General features: G+C 42.7%; 1 protein-coding gene across 1 annotated transcript; it reads left to right on the top strand.

Moving 5' to 3' along the window:
* Nucleotides 1-3306: 3306 nt before the first annotated feature.
* plekha3 (pleckstrin homology domain containing, family A (phosphoinositide binding specific) member 3) lies at nt 3307-8245 on the top strand. The gene is made up of 8 exons (XM_030379107.1): nt 3307-3848; nt 4103-4219; nt 4488-4637; nt 4876-4997; nt 5572-5676; nt 5817-5860; nt 6369-6463; nt 6589-8245. The coding sequence occupies exons 1-8, from the start codon at nt 3809-3811 to the stop codon at nt 6696-6698; spliced, it is 783 nt and encodes a 260-aa protein (XP_030234967.1). The 5' UTR covers nt 3307-3808; the 3' UTR covers nt 6699-8245.
* The last annotated feature ends 5131 nt before the right edge of the window (nt 8246-13376 follow it).

The following is a 13376-nucleotide window of genomic DNA, read 5'->3' as shown; positions in this document are numbered from 1 at the left end:
GAAATGGTTGAGAATACAATCGCATGCAGGTAGGTTTTGGAAACAGTAGAGGATAGGTATGGTCTAATCTTGTTATATACATATAGTTTCTGATTTAACTTTTTAGTTAACTTGGAGGTGTGTTCACGGTAAGTGAGGTGTGAGTCAAGTAACACACCCAGATACTTATATGTTTTGGCGATGACAAGATTTTGATTTGAAAAGATGATGGGACTGGTAAAGGACAGATGCTTTCTGGATGAGTGGAAATACATGCATTCAGTTTTTGTAACATTAATGGTCAAGTGATTGTCATTTAACCACTCATGCAAAGATTGAAGTTCAGATGACAATTCGGAGTTTATGGTATCAGGGTTAGAGTCGGACAGAAAGAGCACAGTGTCATCAGCATACATTAGGCATTTAGAGTAGTTACACAATTGTGGGAGATCATTAATGTATAAAAGAAAAAGCAAAGGCCCAAGGATACTTCCTTGTGGAAAACCCATGTCACACCCTAAGGGCTGAGATGTTGCATGGTCAATTTTGACAACTTGTGATCTTGTTAAATAAGAGGAAATCATATCTAAAACAGAGGGTGATAGGTTAAAAGAGTGAAGTTTGGATAATAAAATCAGGTGGTCTACTGTGTCAGACGCTTTACGAAAATCACTAAATAAATAGCTTGCCAAAAGATTATTCACGAGACCCTCATAACGGTGCCAGTTCTATAACTGCTTCGTCAAAAAGGTGTTGATGAGGCAGTACAATGGATAATTATCATTGTCCGTTGGGAACAGAGGACATTCTACCAGAAAAGCCTTACCAACTGGCAGCACAGCTTTTAAAATATTACTTTTAGAAATGCTGCCACTTTACCTACCTGCGACCTATCCTGTGCTACTGGTACTGCTCCAGCTCACTCACTAGCCACCTCTCTGCCTGTTTCCGACAATGACTACATGATTTACTTGGTGCAGTTGTTCGATGTTGACAGAGGGTCTGTTTCTTTGTGTTTTATTATATATATATATATATATATATATATATATATATATATATATATATATATATATATATATATATATACACATAATAAAGCCTCCTGTATTAGAACTACTTTCTAAAAAAAAAAATTGAGACCATGTAGGTTTTAAGGCATTGTTTAAGGAGTTGGTGTTGTAGTTCAACAACGATGATATAGAACAGTGTTTCTCATTCAACATATGCTGTGGTGAAGTCCAGGTTTAACCATGGATTTCAAGCTCTGTCCACATTGGCTGAGGAGCCTCTTGGCTACAGCACTGCAACACACAATGTTGTGTGTCCATGGCGGCCAAGTGATCTACCATTGGGCTATAAAAAGGCAAGTAGCTATGGGGGCAAACTGCAGTGAAACTATAGCCTTGAAATCCAGAGCTTCATCTAGAAAGCTGTAGGGTCTGGCAACGAGTAATGAAAATTTCCCAACTCGAGAGGCAGCACGAAGCATGCAATTGAAAATATCACTGCACGCAATAAGATAAGACTACGACCAATCAAGAATACAGGGGGTGACATATCCAGAGCCCCATACACTAAGCTAGCAGCGGGGCTAACCAATAGATTAGACTCTTGCAATATCCGGTCGGTAAAACAGCCTATATCAGATACACTGATGTGATTGGTTGTGTTCAAATCCAGGGGAATGGGGGGATTAGTATATTGCTCATTCCCAGAGTGACAAATTCAAATTGTGCTCTCGCGATTTCAAGGGTAGTGAAACTAGGCACCATCACCGGAATACATCCTTCTTCCTAAGTAAATCAATTTCAAATAATTTGTCGTGGCGCGACAAATTCGCTCGAGTTGAAATATTTCAACTTTGACACGAATTTCGCGTGATGACAGCCAATCAGCATTCAACAGCATGGCCACTGAGTGACATGTTTAACGTAACAGCCAATCAGCGTTCAACCGTCAAACTCAGTGCAGTGCAGTCCGGGGTGAACTGCAGCATGGAGGAGAAAGTGATTGTTGCCGTTTGCGACTCTCGGAGCTCTATATATGATAGTATATAATATAATATAATTGTATATATAATATCACCGCCAAAAGCTCTGTGCGCCTCCGGATGGTCGTAGCGCGGGGAGCTCATAGGGATTGGGCTTCTCGGGAGTCGGGGTTTGTTTACCGGCGTTGCTATGGGTTCCGGTCTTGTGTGTTCCAACGGTTTATTAGGTAGGTCTATCTAATAAATGATGTCTTCGTGCGCGCCTATCGCATGATTTTAGACTCAACGATTTCGGTTGAGTATGTGGGGATTTTTTCAGTCGCAATTGGTTTGCACATTTTTAAAAGTGGTGGGGACAAAATTCGTATTTCAAATAATGGGGGGGACATGTCCCCCCCGTAATCGACGCCTATGGCTGTACCCCACCACCTGATGCTGCTGCACCCCACCACCTGATGCTGCTGTACCCCACCACCTGATGCTGCTGCACCCCACCACCTGATGCTGCTGTACCCCACCACCTGATGCTGCTGTACCCCACCACCTGATGCCAGGTGACCCCCACATCACCACTTGCCATGAACACCGCACCACCTAAACCATTAATTTACACCGCTCCATGTCCAATGAAGTCATACATATTGGCACATATTTCTGATCGTTAAATATGTTTGAAGTAAATTTTGGAACTGCATAGTAAACTACACATTTGTTTAATTAAAACAAATGCATCTAAACTGTAAAGTTTAAATGCCAGTTCTGAATTAACTACCTATCAACTACCTACATATCTGATCCAATGACCTAATGCATTCTAGACATTTGTCTTTGTCTGCCATGGTGCTGAGGTTCATCTTGGCCACCTTATAGCAAATGGCTGATATTACAAAGGTTGAATTGCCCTACTGGCACAACTGCAAAAAGATAAGCTATTCATGTGATTAACTTATTTCACACGATGCAGAAAGATAAGCTATTCATGTAATTTATTTATTTCATAGAATGTATCCTAAAATAACGATGCTCCACAACCTCAAAAGCATCGGAAGTTAATCTCGTGTACCTTCCGTAAACACTGCGGCGACCTCACGCTACCGGAAACCAGAAGAAATCAGTCCGGGAAGTAAAGGAATTCAGTTTTCAAAGTAAAACCACATTCTCTTCATACTTCACCTCAACTGTTATTAAGGTGCGGTATTCCTAGCGTAAAAATGAACAACATGGTCAAATACATAAAATATTTCTCATTATATATAATATAGATTACTATAACTATATACTTGGTTGATCAATTTCAGAAATAGGGCTTTTATTTTGATGGGAGTAGACCATGCTTAGTTTCCGTCTGTGAGGTAAACAGCTTGGCGAGATGCGGGTGCAAAGTTGGACATAAAATATTTATATCAGTCGTTAATCCAGAATGTGACCTACATATCTTCGTGAGGATAAGCAACAGTTTGTGATTCTCTGCTCATTAGTACGTCATCCTTGTGAAACAGCGTCCATTGTCGCCGTGTGTTGACATGTTAGTTTACATGTTTGTCTCATCAGCTGACGTGCAGCTCTAACCACCATACACCATCTGGGTTTATATCGTTTACCACCCAGTTTGTGTTTTATTTGAATCCAGTGCTGCAGAGAAAGCACAAGGGTAAATAGGCATTTTGGTAAATGATAACCACTTACAACCAGCTAACTAACAAGACCACATTCAGGCATGTTAGTCCAGGCAAGTTATTGAGTAAGCCTCAACTGCTGGTGGGGATATTCTCCTAAAATAAGGCTACATCATCTAGATATGGTATGCATGGCTTGGTAAGTTTCTGTGACTGAGCCATGGAGGGGATCCTGTACAAGTGGACAAATTACATGACAGGTAAGTGATCTCCCTTTCTGTTTGACTAATACAGACACTACAGGACTGGGACCTAGATTCCTAGTCCTGTAGTTGCCTGTATGTAAACTGAAACCAACCGACTCATTGTATAAGGCTTAGTCTAGCTTCTAGACAAAAGCTTATACAGATAGTCATTTGGTGTCAGTTTAGTGTCATTCAATGGTCATCATGCATGGAAATTAATGTGTATCAATATCAAACATGTGTAAACAAAGCCTGTGTGCTGTGCTCAGGTTGGCAGCCTCGCTGGTTCGTCCTGGAGGACGGGACCATCTCCTACTACGACAGTGAGGATGACGTGGGGAAAGGAAGCAAAGGCTCCATCAAGATGTCCGTCTGTGATATCAAAGGTTAGAGCTACCTCAAATGGGTAGTGCTGACGATCGTTGAAAGGAGAAGGAACGAAGCTGAGATATATATATATATATGTTTATATATATATATGTTTATATATATATGTTTATATATATTTATACTGTTGAATCAGTGTAGCTCTGCGGTTGACAGTAACCAAAATAATGGCATATTATTCAGTTTTGTCTAATTTGTAGGGTAAAACAGGGTGGAAACTGTGACATACATATATTTAGGATTAACTCTGTTTGTGTCGTGTTGCAGTTCATCCTACAGACACGGCACGCCTGGAGCTGATTATCCCAGGAGAACAACATTTTTACGTCCGAGCTGTCAACGCGGCAGAGAGGCAGATGTGGCTGGTTGCGTTGGGGTCATCTAAAGCAGGGACACTAGACAGTCATAAACACAAAGGTAGGATTTCTGTCCCTCTCTGCCTGTTCCTCATTTATATGTTGCTGCACTTTGAACTGTACAATTGAAGAAACTTTTTATATGTGACTCTGCAAGATTTATGACCATTGCCAACATGGTAAGCAACTGTGTGTGTGTGTGTGTGTGTGTGTGTGTGTGTGTGTGTGTGTGTGTGTGTGTGTGTGTGTGTGTGTGTGTGTGTGTGTGTGTGTGTGTGTGTGTGTGTGTTTGTCTCCAGGGCCTGACTGTCTGAAAACAAAGATGTCTGAGCTCCGCCTCTACTGTGACCTACTTGTTAAACAAGTCCAAAGTATTCAATCGCAGCAGAACGACAATACAGAGACCACTCCCACATCTGAGGTAAATATCACTTTTTCTGGGACACTAGCACTGTAGCACTAGAAGGTTCTTGAAATAAGCTGAGGTCACACCGAAGAAGTTATTCCTGTCGTCCTAGTCAAACAAAGAGTAGGACATTAGCTCGACAGTATTAGGGGGCGACAGTAGCTCAGGAGGTAGAGTGGGTTGGCTGGTAGAGCGGGTTGGCTGGGTAACCGGCGGGTTGGCTGGTAACCGGCGGGTTGACTGGTAACCGGAAGGTTACCAGCACTCAGATAGGAGGAGCCGATGCCCGGCTCCTCCTATCTGAGTGTCGAGGTGTCCCTGAGCAAGAAAATGCCGCTAACTCCTCCTGATGAGCTTTCGCCCTGTGTGCTTGACTCCGCCATCGGTGTGGGAATGTGTGATTGAATGGTTGTGAGACGCTTGACTAAAAGCGTCAGCAAAATCCCCTAAATGTAGGTGCAACTGACATTGTTGCATTGGTCTGACCTAGGAAATTCTCTAGAAAATAAATCAAACGGTTGTCTTTGACTGGACGTAACCGCCTATTCTTGCCGTAATAGGAACGAAGCCTGTGTGTGTTTGTTTGCAGGCGTCTTTGCTCAGTGCGACCTGCTCCACCTTCATCAGGACGCTAGAGGAGTGCATGACCCTGGCCAACCACAGTCTGGCACCGGACATCCCCCCCCTGGAGAGGGTGGGTGGGCCTTTCCTTCTCTATACTTCTTCTTCTGTTTGAGTTCTATTGAACATCAATCGAATCTATCTGAGAAACGAGCGACTGAGTTGTATCATTGCACAGTAACAATACCAATATATGTCTGTCTGTCTGCCCAGACGAAGAGGTCCACCAGTCACCCCGGGACATATACTTTTGACAGGTGAGGTTACAGATATGCATAGCTTGATCGCAAGTACTGTCTCTGTGTAAAAACTTCATTCAGAAAAACAAGGTTGACTTGGTTGTCATGGTGACACTTAGCACTACGTCATTACTTTTCATAAATACGGCTGACTGATATTTGTAGCCACTATTGGCCATGAGGTGGCAGCAGAGTTGCAGGTGAAACGCAAGCCGTCTTCACCTTGTGTTAGTCCCAACACTGTTTACGACATTTGCATGCTGGGATACTTGACCAGCAAAAACATGCTCAGTGACCTTACCTAACTTAAATTGAGGTTTATTAAAAATGAATTAATAATCGTTGAACATAGTTTAAATGTGTATGTTTCTGAATAACTTTTTTGTTTTTAATGTTGATATGATTTTAGACCTTGTTAATCTATTAGGTAGTTGGATTGTTAATCGTCTACGATACTTTATTGAAAGATTGAGCATGGTCTTATTTTCATCCATTCCAATTCCTCAATCCTATCCTTCCGCTTCAGGTCTAATATAAAGGATTCTTACGTGGCTGGAGGGCAAAGGTCAACTCCACACCGAAACCGCACTTGTTCCGACAGCTCCGTCTACGATTCTGAACGTAAGATGTGCATCGCACTGGCTTATATGGATAATATTAAGGATTCAATTACATAAGCCTTCATAAACCCTGCACACGTCATTAAGTCATATGACATTATGCCATTAAGAGTGTGTGTGCTCCAGGTTTCATGCCCGGTCTCAACGGTGACTCATCCTCCATCCCTGAAGAGAGATCGGGCGGGGCTACTCTGAAGACGACACCCACTGACACAGACACCGACCTGTCGATGTGACGGCCTGGCCGTGCGTTGGCCTCTGATCTTGCCTACCCCCCTCGCCGGGCCTCTGGATGCACAGTAGAACACGTATGAACGTTGAAGAAAGACCAGGACCCAGGGCCACAGAGGGCCCCTAGAGGAGGGCCACGGGGGACTGTTACGACGTGACGGTCCACAACCTTTCTTCCCAGAGAGAGAGAGAGAGAGAGAGAGAGAGAGAGAGAGAGAGAGAGAGAGAGAGAGAGAGAGAGAGAGAGAGAGAGAGAGAGAGAGAGAGAGAGAGAGAGAGAGAGAGAGAGAGAGAGAGAGAGAGAGAGAGAGAGAGAGAGAGAGAGATCTTTGTGCAGGCTGCTCTCCAGGTACACTCAGATAGGTGCAGAAGATGTGAGAATCTGCTTCTAGTGGTTGTCATTCAATCATCAAGGCTACATAGTCACACATGGTGTAGACGTGATTGACAGCTGATTCAACCAGTCAAAACTCAACTGAATTGAAATGTGGTCAACCATGGCACCTTCACCTAACCAAAAATGAACCCTTACTGTAAGCCTACTCACTTAACCCATAAGGGGGGATGCACGCCGGACATCTCTGCAGACAGCACTGAAGATTTAAAACCATCATGAGCCGAAACCCTAACTCCAATACCTAGCCCTGAAGTTAGCCACATGTTGAACCTGTGTACAGGAGGTATTATGCGAATATTGAATGCGAGGTTGGATAGAACAATGGACAAAGGTGTTGGTCAATTCCTCTTGAGCCAGGTGTTGTAGTCGTTTGTTGTGTGAGGTCAGTATAGATTAATGGGAACTTGTTACTCTGGGTGTCATTTCTCCTTTGTTTAGTGGAGCACTTCAATTGAGTGCTACATATTTTCCTTGGCACACATTCAGCAATTAGGAACCCCCTTTTCTGCCTGTAAGAGACTATATCTATATTTGTTGTGTGGATGGTTGTCTCAGAAGAAACGACTTTCCCTGTATCAACACTATCTTCATTGCCTTTGTCTTCAGCCAATTAGGTTATGACACACGATACTGAACCCGAGGGGGCGAACACTGAGAACTTCTTAAAGTTGAGAGCTAATCGTATTCTCCCCAATAACCTAATTCTGCTGGTTTTGCACTTTAGAATAACAGATAAATTACAAGAAATGGATGGTCTGTACATTTTGATGGCAGTATTGGCTGAGATGATGATGGAAGATGACGCGAGTGATAGAAGATGTTTTCCCTAGCCATGGTGTTAAAAGTGAAGTATTACGCTTTCTGTTTGTCAAGTTTGCTGCAACAAACTAGCCGGGAGGCAGCAGCTGTGCTTGTGTATAGCTTGAATGGAATTCACCTTTTGCTTTTTACAATAATGGCCTCAAAAACACACATGTTTATTTACTCTACCAGAGAGAGCTTCTGGTCACAAGAGACCTTTGAGTGTTGAATGTAACCACGTGCATATGGTTTGTCAGAATCGTAGGTCGAACCTCTTTCAAAAATTCACATGTTTCAGTAATTAACACAGAAATTTGCCAAATAAAGATCTCATTCAAAATAAGGACGTTCAAATGTATAGTAGATGGTGTGTTAATGGGGGTTAGGAGCTGGGTACTATGATCCAGCAAGGACTGCAAAGCAAGGAGTTCTTCCTTTCAATGTCTTCTATCTTCGTCTATTTTCTTTGTGTGCATCTTTAAACTGTCCTTTCTACTCCGAGAGGGAGGAGTAAGAAAAAATCTTAAAATATTTAATACAACTAAATATTACATTAAATTTACTTTATAGTGCTGTTGCTGTGTGGCTGAAGTTGCATTGAGGGTGCCCTAGCTTCTCATGTTGGTCTTTGTCACCTGAACGGCCCGTGATTCCATTCCTTTAAAGATGTTGTTTGTGATGCTCCGGAGGTGGACCATACTGGGGAGGATGTAGGCTTGGAAGGCTGAGTGAAAATACACAGTATTTCACCCTCACTCAGTCACTGTATGTTGCTGCGGATAAAAGAGTTAGGTAAATTACTTAATAGTACATAGTAGAGGTGGTCTTGTTTACTGACACAAGGTCATGACCTTGTGTACTGATCAAGGATCGGACCAGCCAAGGTCACAAGGTCATGAACAGACATGCAAGTGAGTGAGTGATTGTTGCTCCACTGTTAGTGAAATGTAACTTATTTTTCAACTGTATTATCTTATTTACAACCCTATTGTGTGTGTGGGGGTACTCCATGTTGTTCCGTTTGGCCAAACCAGAGGAGAGTGTTCTCATGCCTTAGTAACTGTCCCCCAACGGTCCCTGGTCTAGATTAAACCTTCAGGAGTTGGACTCTTCTTGTCTCTGTCAGATGTGTGTGTCTGTGTGTGCATGGCCTGCACACCTAAACCTACATGCTAGTAACTCCCTACCCAAACACTGATTATTATGGCCTTGAGATAAGCCTTTGTTGAAAGTTTAACTGTAGGCCTTCTAACCCAAACAAAAGGTTTTATTTTTACCTATCTGTTTGAAATGTCTCTGGTTTCCCAACATTGATTTACCCTGGCAGTGAGAGAGTCTCACGCGAGTGATCACCAAACACACCTCATCATTCCCTTATCTCACTCCTCTCCCCCCCCCCTCTTTCCCGTGACAAAATCCAATAATAATACACGAGCAATGTAGCGAGACGCTTGGGAACAAGCATGCAGGTACCAGGAATGGGGAGGAGAGGCCCTTGGTAAACAGAGCTCTCTGATGCGTGGCTGTGCCTGTGTGTACAAAGGGTGTGGGTATGCACTGGCCAATGTCTTGTGGCCGCACTACACTAACTGATAGGAGACGTAAAATCGTGACCGCTTTGCACCTGTCTCAAGGAGCTGACTCAGCGAGACGTCAGCTGTGTGCCGGTAGAGGGAAGGAAAGGGGAAGGATTAAGATTGTTTTGTTCCCTCGTGTGTTCTCTATCTTGGTAAATAGACATAAAGGCATTACTGGTATATCTAGCATGCTACGTCACTGGATACATAGGGAGCCTTCTGTTTGTTGATTGTATTGATGCACACACTTGTTATCATGCAGTCGGCGGGGGTGTCAATCAAGCCAAAGGAACAGGTAACTGGCTGGGAGTAGTTAGGAGGATATTGGGTTCCGGCTCTGAGACACCTTGGAGGGTTGTCACAGGAACAAGGATCGGACCAGACACCAATCAGTGGCGGTCCGCTTTTCTTCTTTGCTTCATTACAGAGGTTCTACCTCGGAGACCTTCGCTGTCTCGGTAGGTGCCCTTTTATAATCTTTATACATATACATATGGTTCAGCCTCAAGTATGTGTGTGGAGGTATTGTTGCTATTGAGATTGGTGCTTCAATTAGAGATCGAGGACTCATACACACAAGCTTATACTGACAAACTTAAACAGTGGGTATTACTTAATGATTATTTATGTATAACAGTATCTAAAGAATATGTGCGAACATATTTTCCTTGTATGCTTTATTTTGTGGTTAGGGGCCTACATGTTTGTGCTATTTATCATTTATTCCCACACCCATTTGTGTGTTCTCTAGACATGTCAATAGAAGAGGACCAAAATTGTGGAACTGGTCTTACAGACGATAGTAATGATGGACCCAAGGCCAAGGTAAATTACTTACATTATTAGCCTGCATCTCATACGACATGACTGACAAGATGTACATCAGTTGGCACACCCCCATCAGATAAAGTAAATCCTGAATGATAACTGAACTAAACTTGAATTAAATGAGTTGCTTCTAAATGCACAAAACAATTTGTACTTGTCGGTTAATAGGCCATTTTCCCAGAGGCCTCATTGTAGGACGTTTCAGCAGTAGTTTATTCTATGCCCTGGTACATACAAGTAGCAGAACCATAATTAGTATTAGTTACACCAGTGTTTGGACACCAGCTCTGTGGAAGGGTCGTTTGGTGGAAAATATTAACACATCCTTAGAAACAGCGCCATCTCTGGTGGAAAACTGGTCATTGCCTTTGCTCTTTCTGATTGGGAGAAATGATGCGGGTGACGATGGGACACAGCCTGTGTTAAGTCGGTGTCGCATCCCTCCTACTGCTCCCCTCCTATACCCCGGCCATGTTATGACTTCTCCTACGGCGCTACTTTGCGTCAAGGTACAAAATCAGGGCTGGGTCCAATACATCAACGCTGTGTCAGAGGTTGTGAGTAGGGATGTCCGATATTGGCTTTTTTGCCGATATCCGATATGCGATATTGTCCAACTCTAAATTTTCGATTCCGATATCAGCCGATACCGATGTCGATATTTGGGTTATTTATTTTTCCTCAAACCTAATTTAGTTAACATTACATATCTCCTGTTGTGGAATTAACACAACATGCTTAATGTTATTGTGATGCCCCACTGGATGCATTCTTGAATGCAACAAGGCTTTCCAAATGTTAACATTGTCTGTGCAAAATAAGAAAAATACTTCAACTTAATTTAAGGGAAAAGTGCCATGTTTATTTTTATTTTTTTAATGGTCTCAGACAACAGTTTGGATTACACTCTCCCTGAGATAATCTTGACAATGTCCACAACAAATAGGGCAAACTTGACTTCACAAATGATAAAACATTGTACCTGAACAACTATGTGCAACATAGCAGTATGTTTCTTTAACTAAAACTCAATAACCTTAATTGAATAAATGCACAAATATGAGTCAATTACAATGTGCACTGTACTGCACAATTTTGAAAACATTTATTTGAGCTATAAAAAAAAAAAAAAAAAAAAAAAAAAATCGGTTTTAAGGCAAAAAAAAATCCGATACCGATATTGACCGATATTACATTTTTATGCTAATATCGGGCCGATAATATCGGTGGGCCGATAATATCGGACATCTCTAGTTGTGAGTGCCTGGTAACTCGTTCAATTACTGACTCATCACACTGTCAACGCACCACATTATGTCGTGTATTTGACCAAGCTCACGGGGAAAAGGTTTGCCAAATGTATCAACTTTAAACTACCGGCCTCGTTTCAGACGGGACCTGCGCCGGAGGTGCTGGAGCTGACCCGCTGCGCCGCCTGCTATGACCAGAAGAAGCGCTCCATGCCTCGTCACCATGGCGACAGCGAGTCCAGCTCGGAGGCCTCGGATCATGAAGAAGACTGGGACTCGGAGTCCAGCTCCAGCAGCAGCTCTGAGGCCGCCTCACGCCCCGGGGCGGATCAGGAGGACGCGCCTGGATCCCCTGGGTCCGGACCCGGAGCTCCAGAGGCTCTGGAGGTGCAGGACAGAGATGTCGAGGACATGAGGACCGTGCTGCTCTCTGCCCCGTCCCGCAGTCGCTTTCGTCGGCCTCTTACGGTGGTTTCCACCCTTCAGCTGCAGGTGTTGCCCAGCAACCAGGGTGACGTCACAGTCTACACCCAGGCCGGGTACAGTGGCCCTGAATAGGTAGACTTTAGTTTTAATAGTTATTGTTTTTTAGTTTTGGAAAAGTTAGGTTTTTAAGTTGTTTGATGGAACCAATTACAGGGAGATCACTGGCTAAATAGCTATGCAAGTGTTATGTTCATAGCTATGCGATGTTATGTTTAATACAAAGCTGTGCATACAATTGAATCACTAACTTTAGGGTGTATGTGTGTGTGTGTGTGTGTGTGTGTGTGTGTGTGTGTGTGTGTGTGTGTGTGTGTGTGTGTGTGTGATCAACCGATATTATCATTATTTTATTTAATTTTTTTAATATATTTTCCCTGCATGATTTACAGACAGTTCAATAGATGTTCCTTTTGAAAATTGAGCCTTGTGAAATTTGTTATCATCATGTGTAATTCTTATGATGTAAATTGAGGGAGCAAAAGCAGTATCGGCTCCAAATATCAGCTCAAGAAAATCTGTATTGGTATCGGCCCTACAAATCCATATCGGTCGATCCCTAGTGTGTGTGTGTGTGTGTGTGTGTGTGTGTGTGTGTGTGTGTGTGAGAGTTTGTATACATTAATTGCGATGGTTTTAATGCTTCTGAAATGATCTAAAGTATGTGTACTATACTGTGTGGAATTTTATTTTATATTGAATTATCAATATCCCAACACAATCCATACCAATCAAATATAACTAACATATTAAAAAGTAAATATTATAATTACTACCAAATCATAATTTGAGCAAAGACTATGGTCCCTGACGACCTCCGGAGAATGCCTGGGTCAATCTTTAACAATATCTTTTTTAAAGTAGTACTTAACGATCCTATGGCATGAAAATTTCACTTTATGAGGTTTTCTAACATTAATATGAGTTCCCCTAGCATGACTGCGGTCCCCCAGTAGCTAGAAATGGCGTTAGGTGTAAAACTAGCACTAGGTATTCTGCTCTGTCTTTGAAAAAACAAAGCTCAGACGCGCCGATTTGGAATTTTTCCCTGTATGTCTTCATACAGGGAAGTGAGCGCTTAAAGGTCTCTGCTTTGCCCGCCCCGAAAATTGGGCCCGCTAATGAGACAATGAGCTACGACTGTTGTACGCTTCTTTGTTATTTGGATAACCGTTCTGCTGTTGGTGTTATGACGCATAACACGTCGGGTTCACTGACGTCTGTTGTATTTCCACAACGAGACTCGTAGTGGGGGTTATCTCAGCCATGGTGGTGAAGGTATTGGAGGTAAGGAACTTTGGCTTTGACTCCCTGAAGTACATGAACCACGACATGGAGGAGAAAGGG

The sequence above is a fragment of the Gadus morhua genome, chromosome 15 (assembly GCF_902167405.1).
Source record: "Gadus morhua chromosome 15, gadMor3.0, whole genome shotgun sequence".
Taxonomy (NCBI): Eukaryota; Metazoa; Chordata; class Actinopteri; order Gadiformes; family Gadidae; genus Gadus; species Gadus morhua.
The sequence above is the reverse complement of the archived record's forward strand: the minus strand, read 5'-3'. Positions and strand labels throughout refer to the sequence as shown.

Excerpts from the sequence above, each read along its gene's own strand:
- plekha3 (XM_030379107.1), top strand. The coding sequence starts at position 3,809 with ATGGAGGGGATCCTGTACAAGTGGACAAATTACATGACAG. Across the intron at positions 5,677-5,816 it reads ACATCCCCCCCCTGGAGAGG|ACGAAGAGGTCCACCAGTCA; the intron begins GTGGGTGGGCCT and ends CTGTCTGCCCAG. Across the intron at positions 5,861-6,368 it reads GGGACATATACTTTTGACAG|GTCTAATATAAAGGATTCTT; the intron begins GTGAGGTTACAG and ends CTTCCGCTTCAG.